We start from the raw sequence: 18240 nt of genomic DNA on the forward strand, positions 1-18240 counted from the left end.
TGAAAGTCTCCAGGGACGAGGCAACAAAACAACTCCGGGTAACCTGTTCCATGGCCTCAGTACCCTTACTGTAGAAAACCTTTTTCTCATATCTAACCTAAATCTCCCCTCTCTAAGCTTGAAACCATTTCCACTTGTTCTATCATCACAATCCCTGCTAAAGAATCTGTCCTTTTCTTTCCTGTGGCTCCCTTTTAGATGCAAGTTCTTCACCCTTTGAACAGTTCACCCATCAAATCAATACCTCTCTGATTTGGAAAGAAGAATGTTGTGGAGTACTGTGTCAAAGACCATACTGAAGTCCAGATAGATGACAACAGAGGCTCTTCTTTTGTCCATTAATGCAATATATTATCATAAAAGGCCACTAGGTTAGTCAAGCAGGATTTGCCTTTGATGAAGCCATGCTTGTTGTCCCGTACCACCTTCCTCTCTTCCATGTACCTTAGCATAGCTTTCAGGAGGATCCGCTCCTCAACTTCTCCCAGCACAGAGGTGAGACTGACAGGTCAGTAGTTCCTGAGGTCATCCTTTTTACCACTCTTAAAAATGGGTGTGATGTTGTCTTTTTTCCAGTCACCGGGGATTTCATGTGATTGCCATGACTTTTCAAATATCATTGAGTGGTTTGGTGACTACATCAGCTAATTCCCTCAGGATTCTGGATGCATCTCATTGGGACCCATTTTACACTGAGCAGCTACATTCAGGTGAGGCCTGAAAGATTAAATGCCACCCCATTGCTGGGGTTTTCCCATAGAAAGGGTTTGTCCCATATGCTTGGCTTCTCTCTGCTTCTCTGTCTATTTTGTCACTCCTTTCCACTTGCCAGGGCTGTTGCTTCACACAGAGCCTCTTGATCCAGATGATGGGCACCTCTTAGTCCATCAGCCGTTGTACTGTGGTGCTACAGTGAGGTCTGCAACAGAACTTCACAGCAGTAGGTCCCATGTAGACATACCAAAATGTGGCCTTGATGATGATACCAATTTTTGCCCTTGATGATCAGCCCCAATGGCAACAGAGCCAGCTCCACAGGGAGACAGGAGATGAGAGCAGTCTGGCCCATGATTAATTTATATCCTTAAAAGCCTGTAATGCTCTCAGAGACATTAGTATTCCCTATATAAGAAAACTGTCCAGTTTTCTTATATAAGGCATATCTCTGCCCACATCCACTGGAATTAATAGCTGAAGCCTTGTAAAGCCCAAAAGGCAAACAGAAAACTGTGTTTAATCTAATGCAGAGGCTGAGATCATAGTTTAGTAGTCTAAGTGTTGTCAGAAGCAGAGACAGCTCAAATTCTCATTTATACTGAGACACTTTTATAATATCCTGAAAGTATAAATGCACCTCAGAATGGGTGCAGTGCCAGCACTGACAGCCTCTTTGCACTATGGAAATGTTGGTAAAAAAGGCCCTTCAGGGAAATGAAGAACAAATGGAAACAAAAATCCCACTCTTCACATCTAAACTCAGTAGAGATGACACAACCTAAGAGCTTTCAAAGGTACATTAGACTCCAGACAGTTTAGTATGAGTGTGTGTGTGTGCATATATGTCTGTAGATCTGTAAAACAGGAAGTAGTGGATGCTCTGGAAGGAAGATAAAGGATCCACCCAAATGATATAAAAGCAGGCATCACCCATGCTTAGTTTTTTTCACACTGCTTAATTACTTCACAATGGTCCATTCATTGCACCCAGAAAGGCTGCCGTTTCTCAGTTGAAGGGGTCACTCTAAGTCAGTGAGAGATTTTCTGGGATGAACGAGTACCATCTCCTGTTTCCCACGTTTGAGATTTCACTGGGGAATCTCTGATGCCAACTGTACCCAAAGAAGTGCCGAGATAACAAGGACCAAGACATAGAAGCTTCTCTGACTGAGCCCCAAGTGCCCTGCTCATCCCTCTGCTCTGTTCCCAGTCAAGACTTGAGGCAGGAGGTCACACACTGAAATAGGGAAATGGTGGAAAATTAGTGAGATGTTCCATCACAAGCTCTTTGTTTTCTAACTATGAATAAAGCTTGCTGCATGGAGTGCTGATGGAGGCATTGCGTACCGTAGTGGAAATGGCACAGCGAAACACATGCAATTTTGCAGATTTATAATATTCTCTATCTCCAGCATCACATTTCAATGACACTGCCTCAATCATGCTATACTACAGATGTGCAGAACTTAGTAGATATATAAAGGAGTTCTGTTGCTGCAAAACTGAACACTGGGAGATACATTTTTACAAAATTTAAGCAAGAAAAATAATGCATGCTTCAGTTATGTTGTTTGCAAACTTACTAGGTAGTTTCTTGTTTAAAGATACACAGGCTAGTAGTTGTGAAGGTCTATATACTTCCAGTTCCTTGCTCTCTTTAATTGACAACGATTGTATCTTCTCAACAAAAGAAGATTTATCTTTCAGGTAAAAGAGCCACAGCCCTTTCTTTGTGAAGCTCAAATCAGTTTACACAAGGTGTACGAGAATGACTTAAATCTAAGGTGGCAGAAAGGATCAAGAGATCAGCAAGGAAAGAGTTTTCCTTCTACCATATGACAGGAAGCCCCCAGTCTAAAGGAGGTAGGAGATCTGCTGCAATATGACATAATTTAATAGGCTAAGAGTTCAATTAACATTACACAAGACTGGAGAGAAAATCCCAGTAGTTGTTTTATTATTACTCTTAAGTGTTTATTGTTTCATTGATTTAAATTCCACTGGCTTGTAATGTATTTACTATTTTTAGACCAATCTGCCACCTCTCTGTGCTCCCAGAGGCTACAGCATCGACGGTAGTTTGATGTGTTGAAATGCTATACACATCTCTACACAGGCAGAAGCAAATCCTCCTCTTCCATAAGCACTCACAGATGTAAACACAAAAAGCTGAACTGCTGCCACTCACAGAAAAATTTACATTTACATATATATAAATATATACTTTATATATAAATAGCCACACGAGGTTAGTTTTTATATATGTGTATTAACCAGGAGCAGAAACATGAACACCGTGCTTCAGACACTCCTGTGAAATAAATTTTGTCTTCAGTTTCAGTTTAATAGCTGATGAATTTTCTACTAGACATATGAATGGCTTTGGGAGGAAAAGCATGGGAAGGAAAATGAAGATGTGATCAACCTAGGAAATGGTTCTTGGGAAGCCTTCCAGTGTTGTGAGCAAGTGAACAAAAGAGTGCATTAGTGCTGTGTACCGTCTGATGGATGCTCCAGTGGTAGGTTCATAGGACGTTTGCTGACTTTAACTGAGAAACAGACATTCATGGACTGAAAGAAAGCAAATGGATATAACAGACCTGACATTTACAGTTTTTAGCAGACACTCTTGTAACTGTGCCAAAGAAAGAATGGAGACTTGTGGACATTCTGAGAGATGTCAAGGCCTGTAATGAATTCACGGACCACAGTCACAGTTAACTGACAATGACAAGCACTGTTTTGGAAATGTTGTCCTGAGAAATGAAACTGAGCTCAGCACTGTCAGAATCACCATTTTTCATATGCTCTAATAATCCCTTTCAAAAATCTCCCTGCATTATATCTTATATATTTGTAACTCTATTTCTGAACAAGAAGCAAATAAACAAAAGTGTTGATTAAATGTGTGAACATTATTAAATTTCAAGATGTCATATACATCAAAAAGTGTATGTAGAAATGTAGAAAATGTAAATGTAGAAAAAGAAGTAGGGAGGCTAGAAAAATGGATTGGGAAACTGGCAATGAGATTTCAATCAAATAAGGAAAAGCTTTTGTGTCAAAAATAAAATACAGAGTTGAAAGATTTAATGACAGAAACTAATAAATATGTAGACTTGCAAATAATAAAGTGGAAGGTAGTATCAAGGCCCTGTAAACAGCATTTTTCCATCATATCTTCCATATGACTTCCTACTCTGCTCTTTGTATAGCACCAGTAACAAGTCAAAACTGCAGGCACTCTGGTGTCCAAAAGAAAAGAAACAATGTGAAATAAAAATAGAAATAAAGTGAATTGGATGTGTAATTGGGAAAGCATTGCTCAGGAAGAATCTTCGTTTGCAGTGACTGCAAATTATGAAGTAATGTTAGCAGGGAAAATCATCACCAAATGATAAGGTATTACCTGTGAGATATATATCAGGGTAAGGCTAAAGCATAGAGAATCTAATGCAAAAGAGGTGAGATTTAAGGGGCAAATTGGGAAGAGAAGACGTATTCATAGAAGGGCTTTGTGTTTATTGCAGTAACAGTCTACCAGCATCAGGATCTACACAGGTAGACTAATGAGTGCAAGGCACTGTTTACAGTGAAAGATGGTTGGTAGAACAGGAGACATAAATGAACAGAAATAAAGATTAACCATCTCTCCTTTATTAGGAGATGTAAGACTAAAAAGAACCTAAAGACGAGGGATGAAGGATCTGGACTGGAAGCAATGACTAGATGGCACAATGTGCAATCGAGACCTGGTACAAAACCACTAGTATCAAATCAGACTTTCCATCTCTTTTGGGAAAATTCCAGATCATCATAACTGTTCTCCTTCAAATACCAGCCAGAGCCTGAAATCATCCTGCTTGCTCTCAAATCTCTCCAGAAAACCCAGTTTTCAAGAAAAGTTGGTACTACTCACCTTACCACCTTGGTGCCATTCCTCATGACCTGCATGTCCACCATGCAGCCACCGGTGACATAAGCAGCCAGGTTCAGCTCAGAGAACTCAGCCTGGAGTAGAGCAAAAGGACAGAGCATTATTCAAGGGCAGCAGAGACATAAACTCATCAACACCCAATTGTCTTTTTTTTTTAATTTACTTTTTTCCCATGAGGCAATGGGAGATCCAATTCCATCTGATTTACCCCAGAGAAGCTGCAGAAATATTTATGAGTCCCACACTTCAGGTGTGCAAGTTTACAGGATTAAGCTTATTGCAGTAATAAATACTGAAGGAATTAAGAATAAGCAAGATGAAAAACGCATACAGGAAAGAATAAAAATAATAATAAAAAGAGGTAAGGTCATTTGAATTCAAATTCCAAGTTTCCACTTGGAAACATTCATTTAGAATTATGTCTGAGTTGGCTGCTGTGCTGCTGGCCAGCCATAAAGATAATAATAATACAAATGGTTTAAACCTCCTTTAATAGCTAAAAATCCTCATTATGCTGTAGGGAAGTGATAAGCAGATGAGCCCACATGATGCAATTCACTTATTAAGATTTTAACTCTTAAAGGATTAGAAAAGCCAGATAGGCTGTTAACAGTACTCTCAGTTATTGAAACAGTTTATCTTCTAAAAGAGGTGCAACTTACAAGTCTGGGAAGGTTGGCAAGGAATATTTAAGCTTTGGGGGAGCAAAAGGCAAATGTGCACCAGGTGATTCTGACTGCAGAGGGTGTCAGTGAAAGTTAAGACTCAAATCACGGTGATTAACGGGGTGAGAGGTGTGATGACCTGTGGTGAGGCAGCTGGTCGTGCACCCAACAGGCAGGAGTGTAGCAAGGCTTGCAGGTTCAAGCCATTTGGAGCAGGAGGAGAATGTTGGGTTTAGCTGCTCTGCACAAGACTTGGGCTCCAAACCCTAAAATTGTCCTTTATGAGGCAAGTGAATAGATCTCAGACTCGCATAACCTGTTCATTTATTGTCTTCACTGGTGTACCATACAGTATTTTGCTTTCCATCATGATGCAAACACATCCTTATGGATCCAGAACTACTGGGCTTGCCTGATCAAGCTGTGGTTTACCTATATTTATAAATAATCAGATTTCAGTTTTCCAGACAGAAATTTGTATTTGTTTGTATTTGTTTTCTTCTCTTTCAACAGATAATTTCCCCCTTCTCACTAATGACTTTCTTTCAGAATTAGTTTTGTGGGGACTGGGCAGCAGTTAATCATCTTCTAACTTGTGGCTACTTAATAACAGAGCACTAACGTGTTGCTAATCCTTGTGATTTTATTGAGATTCTTGCAGTATCTAACGTTCTTCTGAAATTTCTACTAGTTGGAACTGCAAGATAGTGCCAGGAACAACTTTCACACAGAAGAAAACCCACCAAAAATAGTAAAAAAGAAAAAAACACATGTTTTGTCCTCATGGAAAAAGCTTGTAGATGGAGAACTGGTGCACCTGTAAAGATTTGTAGGCCAGACGATAAATGAAAAAATCACTTCCAACTTTCATTTTATATAATCCGTGTAATTTTAGAGCAGTGACTGTAGATTGGTAACTTGATGATGTAATGAAATTTCATGTCTGCAGCCCTGTGTAAACTTTTCAAAGCAACACCCTTACATGATCTTACATCACTGTAACTCCCAGTTATAACAGAAGGAGGGGGAAAATTCCTGTTGCCAAGAATAAAATCTTATTTCATGCACACACACACACACACACAGAGGTAGTGGGTTCACGTGACTCGCTGGCCTTCTCTTATGAGATTGCATGGCCTTTGTTTTAGCTGCAGACATACCACTTAGGTTAGTTGATCTTCAGAGATTATAATGGATCAGAGAGAAGAAAACATATATTTCAAAAGTCATCTGCATTTGAAATGTTTGAAAATCTCAACAGATATAGGGATTAGTTCACCTTGAACAAATTCAAGGAGAGGAGATGCCTTCGGTACTATCCATAATGTCCTCAGGATGTCTGATGAGAGTGCAATATAACACATCTGCTTGCTAGCGTATACGTGGGCTTAGTAAACTGGGGAAAGGAAAGGATGTGTTTCCCACCTCTGTGGCTGTCTATTCCTCAGAGTTGTCCCACTTAGGATGTTACTTTGCACCTTCAGTTTATGCTGAGGGACATCTCATCCATCTCATCCAACATGAAAGCCAGCTCTAGAGAGGCAAGTTTTGGGCTTGTGTTTTCATGGTTTTTATGCTCTTCTTCCAAAGTGGTTTTGTTCTAAAATTTGGATTTGCCAGGAGTGAAAACGGGCATTCCTCATATACAGCCAAACTAAGTCAGCCTGACAGGCGTTGCTCAGCAGCAGTCAGACCAAACAAAGCCATGCTCAGACACCTGACATCCAAACAGGCTTGAGAACCCTCTGAGCTGGTAAGTACTTCATACCAAACTGCCAGGACCAATTTCAGGCCTGTTTATGTCAAGAGCCAGAAGAAAGGGAGAAATCCCCTTTGGCAACCATTGTACTGGGTACCCTGGCAAGAATTAAGGAGCAGAGAAAGGGTCTGCAGGGCTCTGCACAACCCCAGCCCCAAAACAACTCCAATATGCAACCACAACTGAGTCCTAACCTTCCCCTGGCATCCACTTCTGTTTTAACAGACTAAGTTAAGGACCACTGCTGCTCTTATGCTTTGTCCCATCTGACAGTCTGCTGCTAGACGGCATTTGGAAGAAGGCTGAAAATTTCAGTCAGCAGAAATTGTTTCCTGTTGATTTTCCAATGCTCCCTGTATTTTTAACTTTGTGGGTTTTGTAGCCTGATGACTTCCCCTGGCTGGGATTTTAAGTCTGAGATCATCCCCAGCCTGCTCTTACCTTGCAGACAAAGAAAGCAGCCCATGCAGATTTTGACAGGTAACTGTGCACAGAACAGGAGAGTGCAGCTCTCCATTGCCTTGAAGAGACATTCATGTTAGGACTCATCAAGTATAAGGCAGCAAAACATTAGCCAGATGGTGTTTTATACTTGCTTTGCAAACGGTGCCAGTGGCTGCAAAAACATTTAGAGCAAGAGAGAACCATGTGTGACAAACGTGACACAACCTATTTTCTATGATAATGTAATACAGACTGTGGGCCTGGGAGCATATTTGTACCTTTGTGAGTCTCAGATTTGAAAGGACTATTCTATTAAAAAATGCCTACTATTTCAAGTATTTGGAATCACAAATCTCTCCAGTTCACTCGGACTCAGTCTCAAGCTACTCTCAGTTTGTCCCATTAGTGTTCTCTAGATACTGGAGATCTTTCTGTTGAGATATTTTAGGGTTTCTGTTTGCTGAGAATTAAAACAAAGAGGCCATAGATTTTAAAGATTCCTCGGATACAAATGTTCAGGCTAGATTTAAAATATGTTTCACAGAATTGGGGTGGAAGGACTTCAAGATATCATGCAAACTGTTTCTCCTTCCTAAGGCAGGATTAGTTCTACCTCTGCCATTGTGTGCAGATGCTACAGAAAAATTCTTCCATGTGCAATGATCCTCTTTAGACAATCTGTGCTATAACAATCTTGGAAAGTTTTCCAGAAGTTTAACCTGAATTTCTCTTGATTTCTTAAGCCCACTGCAGAAGTTGAAGGCTTGAAGAGTTACCCTTTTATTTATTTACCTATTTATTTATTTATTTATTTATTTATTTTTCTTAGACAGAACAACTTCATTCCTGTAAGATTTTCTTGTAGGTGGTGTTTAGCAACACAGTGGTAAATGTTGCTGTCACTGGATTCCTCTCTGTTGGGACCACAATGTTCTTGGATTGTGACAGCTCAAGTTTTTGCCGTGTTTTTTTAATTGAGATCTGATCATTGCCTTACAGAAGTGGCTCCTGTTCTTATGTTCCAGCACGGTGTTAGACCCCTACCTTCTGCAAGGGGAGGCCGCTGTGCTCCCTGACTGATCCCTGGTTTCCCAGGCTCTTGCCTACCCACTGATGGTGGTCCACCTCCAAATAGGCCTGAGAAGGCTGGTTACCTTGGCCCTATCCCTGTGTTGGTGAGGCATGCACACTCAAGCTGTGTGCCCGAGCTCCTTTTCTCCTCCACTATTTCTGCGGTGGTCGCACGCACGCTTCAGATCTGAATCTTGATCTTGCTATATCCTTTCCAATGGACTTCCTGTTCCCAGCCTGCTGTCACTGGATGTCTGGAGCTCTGGGAATTAACTGACAAGGAGAGTCGATTAATGTGGTATTAATTAAATACTAGGCGGGATCGCAAGGGAGACAGTCTGAGCAAGATGACTGCTGTTGTTCCATATTTTTTGTTCCCTCTACAGCCAGCTCTCCATCTGGAAATCACCATCCATCTCCCCAAATATTCTTGACCAGTCTGTTTGAGACTGTCTCATACCTCAAACAACTGTGCTACACAAACAGCCTCTGAACAAAGCCCTCTGCTTTCCTAGGCTTGCTCCTGAACCTCCTCACCAATTATCATTATGGATATATTTTTGTTCTCCTGTCCTGTGACATGAAATGCAGTCAGAGTAACAGGTTAGTTTGTGTCATGACTTGGGCACTTGGGATGAGGAATTACTAACGTCTAATCGAATCACATACATTCCTCAGCGGATTTTATGCTTCATTTTTTGGTGGACCTTCCAATATGTATAAGGAAAGACAGACTTCGGCAGACGCCAGACTGCATTCCAGGAACAGCACATTTCACTACAACCATTACAAGCATTTCACGGGGGAGGTAAGCAGTCCCTAATCCCTACACAGGCAGAAAAGTGAACAGATCATCTGGATGTGAGTGAGGGGAAGAGGAGGGGCTAAGGCAGTACATACTTGGTGCATGCATGCATGCAGAATTGGAGATTAGTTATCACTTCATTCTCTGTGTCTCTTTGCTGAGACATTGTCCCTTGGGGTTGACCCTGCCCCCAGTACTGGGGCTGTTACCTGGGAGAAAAGCATGGAGAGGTCCAACAGAGAGGGACACACACACTCCTGTGCAGCTCTAAGGGGAACTGCTCCTGGCAAAGCGCAAATTCAGGATGTGTGCTCCTAATCTACACATAGTGGTGAAGGTCCCCATGCCTTGATCTGCGTGAGTGCTGTTTGAAGTATTCACCCTGATGGCATTTGGCCTCTTAAATTTTCTTTTCAGAAATCACGCGACTGCTTGAAAACTGGAGTTCTAGTTAGTAAAAACACATTTCTAAACCTTTTGATCCCAGGATATAGATTAAATGCATGAACTCTGTAAGCCTCCAAAAACAATTGGAAAATGAAAAAAAAACAAACAACCCTTGAATCTATTTAATGATTTCAAGTCATTCTTCCTATTTTTCCAATTCCCTTTATTCGCGGTTTATGAATGCTTGTATGTGGCAAAGTTATGAGAACTGCTATTACTGTTCTTGAACAGCTTTCTGGCTTTCAGTTGGAAAAAACAAACCAAAACAACCCAACCCACAACTTGTAATGAATATGTAATGAATAAAAATTATACAGTTGTTTCATGAGAGACTAATTCACACTGTCACACGTGGTCCTATCGAACTCTACCTTTTGAAAGGACCACTTCAAGTCACACATGAAAACATTGTTTTAGGATGAGAGGTACAATGGAAATAGAAGACATGATCTGTATTGCAATTATCTTCTGTATGAGCCAAGTACAACTTTTTCCTGACAATGTTGCCAATAAAGTCATAATCTATACCACAATACTTTTCCAGAAGCATGTACATAGGAGTTCACTGAATAATCATTCCCTGAAAATAAACCAGGCTGTGGTAACGAGTGAATGAGCTGTGCAAGAAGAATGCATGTCAGACAGAGAGACAGACCCACCTCGTCACAGCAGGAAATGGTGGGAAGAAGACGGGTGGACAGACAACAGGAATCAAAATTTAGATAAGAGTTTTGGCCTCATCAGAGACAATCTGTTAGCTAATTCCAGGAAAGACTTTTTCTGAGTGCACTGAAGTGCCTTTAGCAAATATCTAAAGGAAAGGTACTCAGACTGGGAGAAGTGCTGCTTGCTGTTGCTAGTTAGGTCTGTGCTCTCCTCTTTCCTCTCGTACTTTCTTCAGTCAGTGCAGGACACAGGGCCAAAGATAACCACCAGACCCACAAGATTCAAGCCCTTGCTGTTGTCAGTACTGTGTCACAAAACCCTTTCTTAAACTGGTGCATCTATTAAAAGGAGTCATGTCTCCTTTAGCATCCGTCCATTTTGTCAGGATAAGCAAGCTAACTCTTTCTGTTTGCTGCCATGAGTCAGGTCTCCACAGTCATCCCTGTGCACATCTCCTGCTCTGCACATATCCTGTTCGTGGGCATCTGTATCCTAGATGTGGGATATGACCACTGCCCACAGTGTCATGGTTTGGCTGATGGAGCTGTGGTTGTCCAGGCCTCTGCTCCAACTCTCCTTCCATCTTCTGCTGGTGACACACAACCATACAGTATCCTCTTTGCACATGGAGCAAGCATAACCCACAAGGAGATTCCCAACCCAGGACATTTGATGATCCATATGGGAAATCCAAGGGTCATATGAAATCCTTATAGAATGCACAGTTTGGTTTTCAGTGGGACAAGGCAGAGAAGGAGGTGGAAGAGATGCTCAATTAGTACCAGTTGCCTTCAGTGATGGAAAATCAAAGAGTGTAAAGCCTACAGTACAATTCCTTCTCCTCCCAAGTAGACTGCATTTCCTAATGCCTCATGTCCCCTGGCTAGTGAAGGAGAAAGAAGGTCTGAGAAGATAAACGCAGAATTAATTTCAAGAGAGACTAAAAGCAGTGTTGCCAAGTCCGGTGGCATTTATATTTCTTCTTAATGCTGAGCTTAACCATATATCCATTTTATATAATCAAACCTTTCATTTCTAAAAAAATTCACTAGCTGTTCTATTTCTAGAGGGAAAGAGCTGCAGATGTATACCCTGCAGTTCCCAAAGCCAGAAATCATAAGGCAAGTAAAAGCAACAGCATGGATCAAAATTTAATGATCTTATTTTAAGCATAAACTAGGAATAGTATTTTTAGACTCAGCTATACTGAGTAAGCTTAAACCCATACTGAGTAAGACTTAAACCATCAGGATTTAAATGGGAATAGGTCAAAGAGATTTTCACTTATCAATCAGTGTTTTGTTCAGTTTCAGGAATGACCTACTGGTGCTACAAAAGGATGTGTAGTGAAAAAAATACCCAAATAATGGCAACTTAATGGAAACTGTCTCCAAAGCAAATGGGGCCTGAATTCAAGAGAGCATTTACACAGAAGTTTTGCCTTGTGCAAACTTATGTTTTACGCCTAAATCAAATTATGTGTTTCTCTGAGTGGAAATATTTTGTTTATAAATACATCATACTTGCCCTGCTAAATGGTCTCCTAAATGGACTTGCACCAAATTAACTCCTCTGTTTGGGGAAAAAAATCTTGCAGGAATAGGCTGGAGATGTATTGGTGGGCTAAAGAGAGAAAGCTGCAGAGCTGCACTATATTTCTATCTGTGGATTAGCATCAAAGACATGACTTAGCAATGTCATCCAGTCTTCTTTGTGCCAGCACTAGTTTTACTTGAAAATACTTAACTGTTACCACCCTCAGACTCCATCTGATAGTTTATAATAAGAGTCATTCATGCCCACTGCTTCTCTGAGGCCCAGGACTAAAACCCCCGTACAACCAATGGCATTTGATTTCTCTTTCACTTAACAGATTGGCTTCCTATGTTTTGTTTTCTCCAGTATCCTTCCAGGACTATGGTTGCTTCCCAGCACCCCAGCACTCAGCTTGACATACCTGAAAATGAAATTGTGTCCCTGAGTTTCAGTTAGGGGTGGGTGACAACAAATTCTGCAGCCTCTAAGGCAAATTAATAAATAAATTTTGGACATCATGATGAAGATTAGAAGAGAAGAAGAAAAGATGGGAAAAAAGTCAGCCCTCACATTCATTTCAATTGAACAGAAGAAGAAAGTAGAAGCTACACATATACATTGGTTGCAGTGTCCCTGACAACTCCTCCTACTCACCGGCAACCAGGCGTGCCCATAGAGTCTACTGTCTCTTTTTAATGCTAATGGTTAGTGATCAGCTGAAGACCAAGGGCCTGGAAGTGGCACTGAGGTTATTCAGTTCATTTCTACAGTAAACAAACAGAAAACCCTCTTCAAGAGTCCATAAAACCTATTTTTATACAAGCCGAGTCTTATAAAAGTAGCTCCCTAAGCAGCTGGATGGTACTTAACAGTTTCTTCCCTGTGGGTTATCCAGTGTTTAATAGGAACTGAACCTCTGCTGAAGGAACTTGTTGAAACATAATATTTTGAAACTTCTGCCTGTTTCTCAAATTCAGCTGAAATCAGCCAATGTCTTCCACAGTTTTGGGTGTGGGGGACAGACAGCGAGACAGCATGATCACATATGTCTTGCATTCCTCGAACAACAGCCAAGGGGGAGAGGCAGCTCAGGGAGCTGGTAGGGGAGCTTAACCAGATTAGATAACTGACTTTCCACTGCTGAGAGAGAGCTGTGCAGTTTTCAGTGCTGCTACTCCATTATAAATAAGTGATGTTTTGACTTAAAAAAATATTCCTGTTTTCCTTCTCTGCTTCCCCCATGCCCCAACCTTCCAAAATGATTCACCAAGAAAGAAGATGTAATAGAGATGGAGGTGGAAAAGGAAAGCAGCAAGACAGAATCTTTCTTCAGTTTAAACCAAATACTGAGCATTCTAGAAGAACAGCAAAATATTCTGTCAGAAAAAAAATAGGGTAGTTCTTTTTTCCCAATATGATCTTTTTTCAAGACTACTGAACATTTGAATGTTCAGTTTTATTTTCATGTTTTTATGTCATTCAAACTGTTCTGTTACTTAGCTTTTCAAATCAAGAGTTTCTTGCTATAAAGTACAAAAAATTCTCCTAAGACAAACTATATTTCTGATTGAAGTTATGATGTGTGGGTATCTGAAGCAAGAACAAATGAAAAGAGGAAAATTAAGCATTCGTATATCACAGTTGCAAAAGATGACCTGCTAACCTTTCTGTCCTAGGCACAGATTTTGATCAAACTGTGCGTCCACATGCACAGCCTTAGGCAAGTGGACAATATCCCTTTGAAAAGAGAAGGAACAACTTGTCACAGATACTGGATCTTGAGAAAGTCTTCAAAACCACTCCATGAGTATTTTTATATAAACACATATGCGCATCCACATATATCACACAGAATCACCAGATTTATAAAGACAGAGAACACCAGGTCATTCAAACATTCACCAGCTTTCTTTACCCATCCAAGTAGTTTTACAGCCCTAAAGTAAAAAAAAGCAAGCACACGATTTCTTCACAATCACAGACTCAGTTCTACATCTCTCTTACTATGCCTGCCTTCAAATTAGGCACCTGCATGGTTATTAACAATCATTTCTGCTGTGACAATCACACTCAGCACATCAGTCAATGCTGAAGAGATTTTGCTGTGTGCAGTTATTTTGCATATGGAAACCAAAACTTTTAGACTTAAATCAGAATAAGTTGGAAGACTTCAATAACACACATGTGGAATATAACATCACTAAGATGCACTTCTGTGTACTGGCTTTTCACTTTTACAGACACACATATGGAACTGTGAGGTAGTCTTCCAATGGAAGAAATGATAGTTCCACCACCAAAATGGAAAACTTAATTTTAAGTTGAATTAGTGACTGATTCTGCAAAGACAGAGAGAGAAGGTAGGATATTTTCACTTAGGTCATACATCATCGACTAAAATGGACAAGTGTTAAAACTTGTGCCCAGATCCTTTCTTCTCTTGGAGAAAATCCACAGACTATCTGTTGTTGACACCTCAGCTCTGCCCACACACATTTCTTACAGGTAAGTTGTCACTGACCTGCTCCACACGGATATCAAATTCTCCATTCACCTTCTTCCCCTGGAAATACTTGACCCTGTAGAAGAAATGAGAGATATGGGCATGGTTAAAGAGACTGTGTAGCTCTACTGCATACTATTTTGCTTCAGCAGTTCCATTTTTGCTGAAGACTTTTTATCCGGGTCATGGCATGTTTTCCTAATTCACATCTTCTTCAGCCTTCTGTTCTCCAGGAGAAACAGTGGAGATGAAAGCCAGATGAAAACCACATTGGAAAGTTCCTTCAAGGCTTGTGACTTTTTCATTTTATTTTCAAACTGAAAACCACATGTTCTCATAATCTTTTCCAGAGCAACAGCGCTAATCAATGATTCCTCACTAATCTCACTTAATACCCGATCTCTATCCTGTAAAAGGAGAACAAAGCAAGGCATGGCATCAAACTATTTTGTAAAGCTTTCTCTCTTGGTCACTCACTGAAGAGTTGCTTTCCCACTGCCTATCTTTCTATTACTAATTTAGAGAAATTGTATACTCATCTATGGTGTCTTGAATGTAGGATCTCCTGACCTGAGAAATGTTGTTTGTTTTCCAGCTGAATAGTGCAAGAAGGAACATTTCTTTGTGCTTCCCATCACTTCTTCTCCTAGCTGCCTATGCAAGATAGACCACAGAGCACTTTCAGAGAGGAAAAAGCTGACATTTGCACTGGCATAGGAAAAAGGCAGACAATTTTAGTCTTTTTATTGTATTACGATGCTTGTTATGTCAATCAGTCAGCAGGGAGATTGCCAATAGAATTTCCTCTGTGGATATTTGCTGAGGCACAGGTTGTCCAGAGAAGTGGTGGATGCCCCTTCCTTCGACACACAAGGTCAGGATGGAGGGGCTCTGAGCACCTTGATCTACCTGTAGACGTTCCTGTTCATTGCAGAGGAGTTAGACTAGATGACCTTTAAGAGTCCCTTTCAACCCAAACGATTCTATGATTCTATTTCTCCACAGTTCTTCTCCTCAGAAAACAAGCTTCACATAAGAAAACATGAACATAGATCATTTTCTCAGACCCCCCAAAATTTCAGGAAGATCATGTAGGTTCCAAAAATCTCTTCTGTTTGAAAAGCGCTGAAAACACAGTTAAGCCCTGCAAGATTTGTTTCCAGAGACAAAGTAACTCTCTGAGTTCTGTTTCCAATTGGCAAAGACAGGGCAGAATAAAAAAGTAAAGGAAAATGAAGGGAAGCCGGCTTTACTCCCTATTTTATAGTATTAGCAAAATAAGAAGCTGGCTCACATTTTTACTATGTGTCTATTTGTTCCAATAAAAAAGGAGAGAGAGTAGGGAGGCAATTTTCCTCATGGCTGAAATGCACCAGTTCTGAACTGAATTCTCCCCTCCTCCGGCAATGAGAAATGTAAAGATGCTTTGTTCTGTGGTCCTGGCTCAAAACTAAATCAACTTTTTGTTTTATTAGGAAAAGATATTAAAAAAAAAAGTCAGAAGTTTTCCATGTGGTTATAACGAGGGCATCTGAGGGCTATACCGTGCTTCCCTTCCCAGACAGTCTATCCATCAGCATGGTCCTAATAAGACCTCTACGTGGACGTAAGTACAGGAATGGTGTAACAGCCAGGTGGCCCAGTGTGGCTCAAACTGTCCCTGCCTAGTATAACTAGCAGAGTTCTGGCCACTTCTTACCCTCTTTTGAGTCTATGCGTTGTATGAAAAACAGCAACTCACCAGACAAGTTGAGACATCACACCTCTAACAATAAACAGGAATGCTAAATGCACTCAATAATTCCATCGTATTTCTAGAGGTATGGCTGGGTCTGGCAACATTCCTAGCTCCTAAGTACAGGGGATATTGCTAGAACCAGCGACTTCTGAAAAACTGGAATAAGATTTAAGTGGGCCCACAGGAACTGGTCTGAAATTTGAGGCACGCTATTCACTGGTACAAGCCTGTCTTATTCCCAGATTGCTCATAACATATGCTCCTTACCCACATTTATGAGACACACTTCCTCCCTCTATAGCCTCTCCACTATGCTGACCAGCTGGTTGCAGACTCCTTGGTGCTGCTTTGCTTCAGCTTGTAATGAAGTGTGATTAGCTGTGGTCTTTAGCTCGACACAGATGGAGCTAAGAGACTTCCACTCCCAGAAATTACCCTTCACGCAGTGAAAAGCCTTTTCTCTTGTGGTGAGGTATTGGAACAGGCTGCCCAGGGAGGTGGTGGAGTCACCTGGAGGCATTCCAGAAACATGTGGATGATGTAGCCTGAGTGCCATGGTTAGTGGGCATGGTGGGGATGGGCTAGTGGTTAGACTAGATGATCTTAGTGGTCTTTTCCAACCTCAATTCTGTTATTCTGTTGTTCTATTAACACTGGCTCAGCTCATGGATACAGAGAGGGCACAGACAGCACCAGGATTCCTTGGAGTAGGACAAGGCACATCAAGTTAGACACCATGTGACCTCTTCTCCTTCTTATCCCTCCTTCCATGCAGTTTGTCTCATTCTGTGTCTCAGGCAAGTATCTGTTACCAAAACAATACATCACTTTCTTTCAAAGTGGCTAACCTGCTCTGAGTGTCTCTGTAGACCACAGGTGCTGATCAATTTGCAGCCAAATAGTTAGGTCAGGCCACCATTTTGACACAGTCCAGAGTAAGAATGAAACTTTTCATTCTGAAAACATTTCTGAAATGGATGGAGTGATGTTTTCAATTTCCTCATGGTGTTTCAGAGCCCTGGGCTGTAGAGGCTATCATGCTGAAATGAAAAATGGCTTTAGCCTTGCCCTGGAGTCCTTGAAATTTTAGGTAAACCAGAATTGTTGCTGATGCTGTGGAAGCATCATGATTCCTCTATGACAAGAGGGAACAATTTTTGGTCAGTACTGCACAGCACATGAAAGGGCTTCTGGTCAGAAAATCATAGAATAACAGAATCATAAAATTATAGAATCACAGCTGTGGATAGCGTTGCCACCCACCATATCAGGTTGCTTTGGGTCCCATTTAACCAGGCCTTGAACTCCTCCAAGGATGAGGAATCCACGATTTTGGACAACCTGTTCCCTACAAGAGTACAGCGGGCAATGGATGGAGGAAAGAAAGAACATGCTGACTGATGAGGATGCAGCAGAAACATGGGTATTTCTTGCAGGTTGGACAGTGTGCAAAACATCTATGAATCTCCCCTAAATCAACATGAGCTGCTAGGTGCTGGGCTCCTCTGCCCAGGAAGTGACTTGCTATGGGATTACCTAGGCAGCTTGTAATACAGCTGTGAGCCTCACCCAGAAGACCAGCCAAAAGCTTTTCTAAGGAGCCTGGAAGTGTCTTCCTTCATCTCCATCACAGCCAGCCATCAGCAATCAGATTGGATCATTGCCTGAGATGGAGGCTGCCTCATTGCACCACCAGCATGGGACAAGCACCAGCCACATAAGCCCACCTCAGGCAACCTTCAGTGTTGACCAGTGATCAGTTGTCCAGCTCTTAGTTTTAAAGCATACCAGATGTTTACTCTTGTAGAACACAGCATTATAATTTGGCAATGCAGGTTATAGATGGGGTGGTACGGTTGTGGTGATTTCAGCAAATTAGCATGTAAACATGTTTTGATTGATGCAAACTGCTGGGCCACGCTCAGGAGCAGTTCTTGGGTGGGATTCACAGT

The 18240-nt window shown here is 41.2% G+C and overlaps 1 protein-coding gene across 2 annotated transcripts in view; it reads right to left on the reverse strand.

Annotated features, from left to right (window-relative positions):
- Positions 1-18240, reverse strand: part of SYN3 (synapsin III) — a gene marked incomplete at both ends in the record, with an annotated part of 176149 nt that overhangs the window by 147783 nt on the left and 10126 nt on the right. For both annotated transcript variants that reach the window (XM_079549484.1, XM_079549483.1), the window contains 2 exons: positions 4637-4728; positions 14569-14626. In XM_079549484.1, the coding sequence (XP_079405610.1) occupies positions 4637-4728; positions 14569-14626 (150 nt within the window). The remainder of the gene's footprint in view (positions 1-4636; positions 4729-14568; positions 14627-18240) is intronic.

This window comes from Tetrao urogallus, assembly GCF_951394365.1.
Source record: "Tetrao urogallus genome assembly, chromosome: 1".
In the NCBI taxonomy this organism is placed as follows: Eukaryota; Metazoa; Chordata; class Aves; order Galliformes; family Phasianidae; genus Tetrao; species Tetrao urogallus.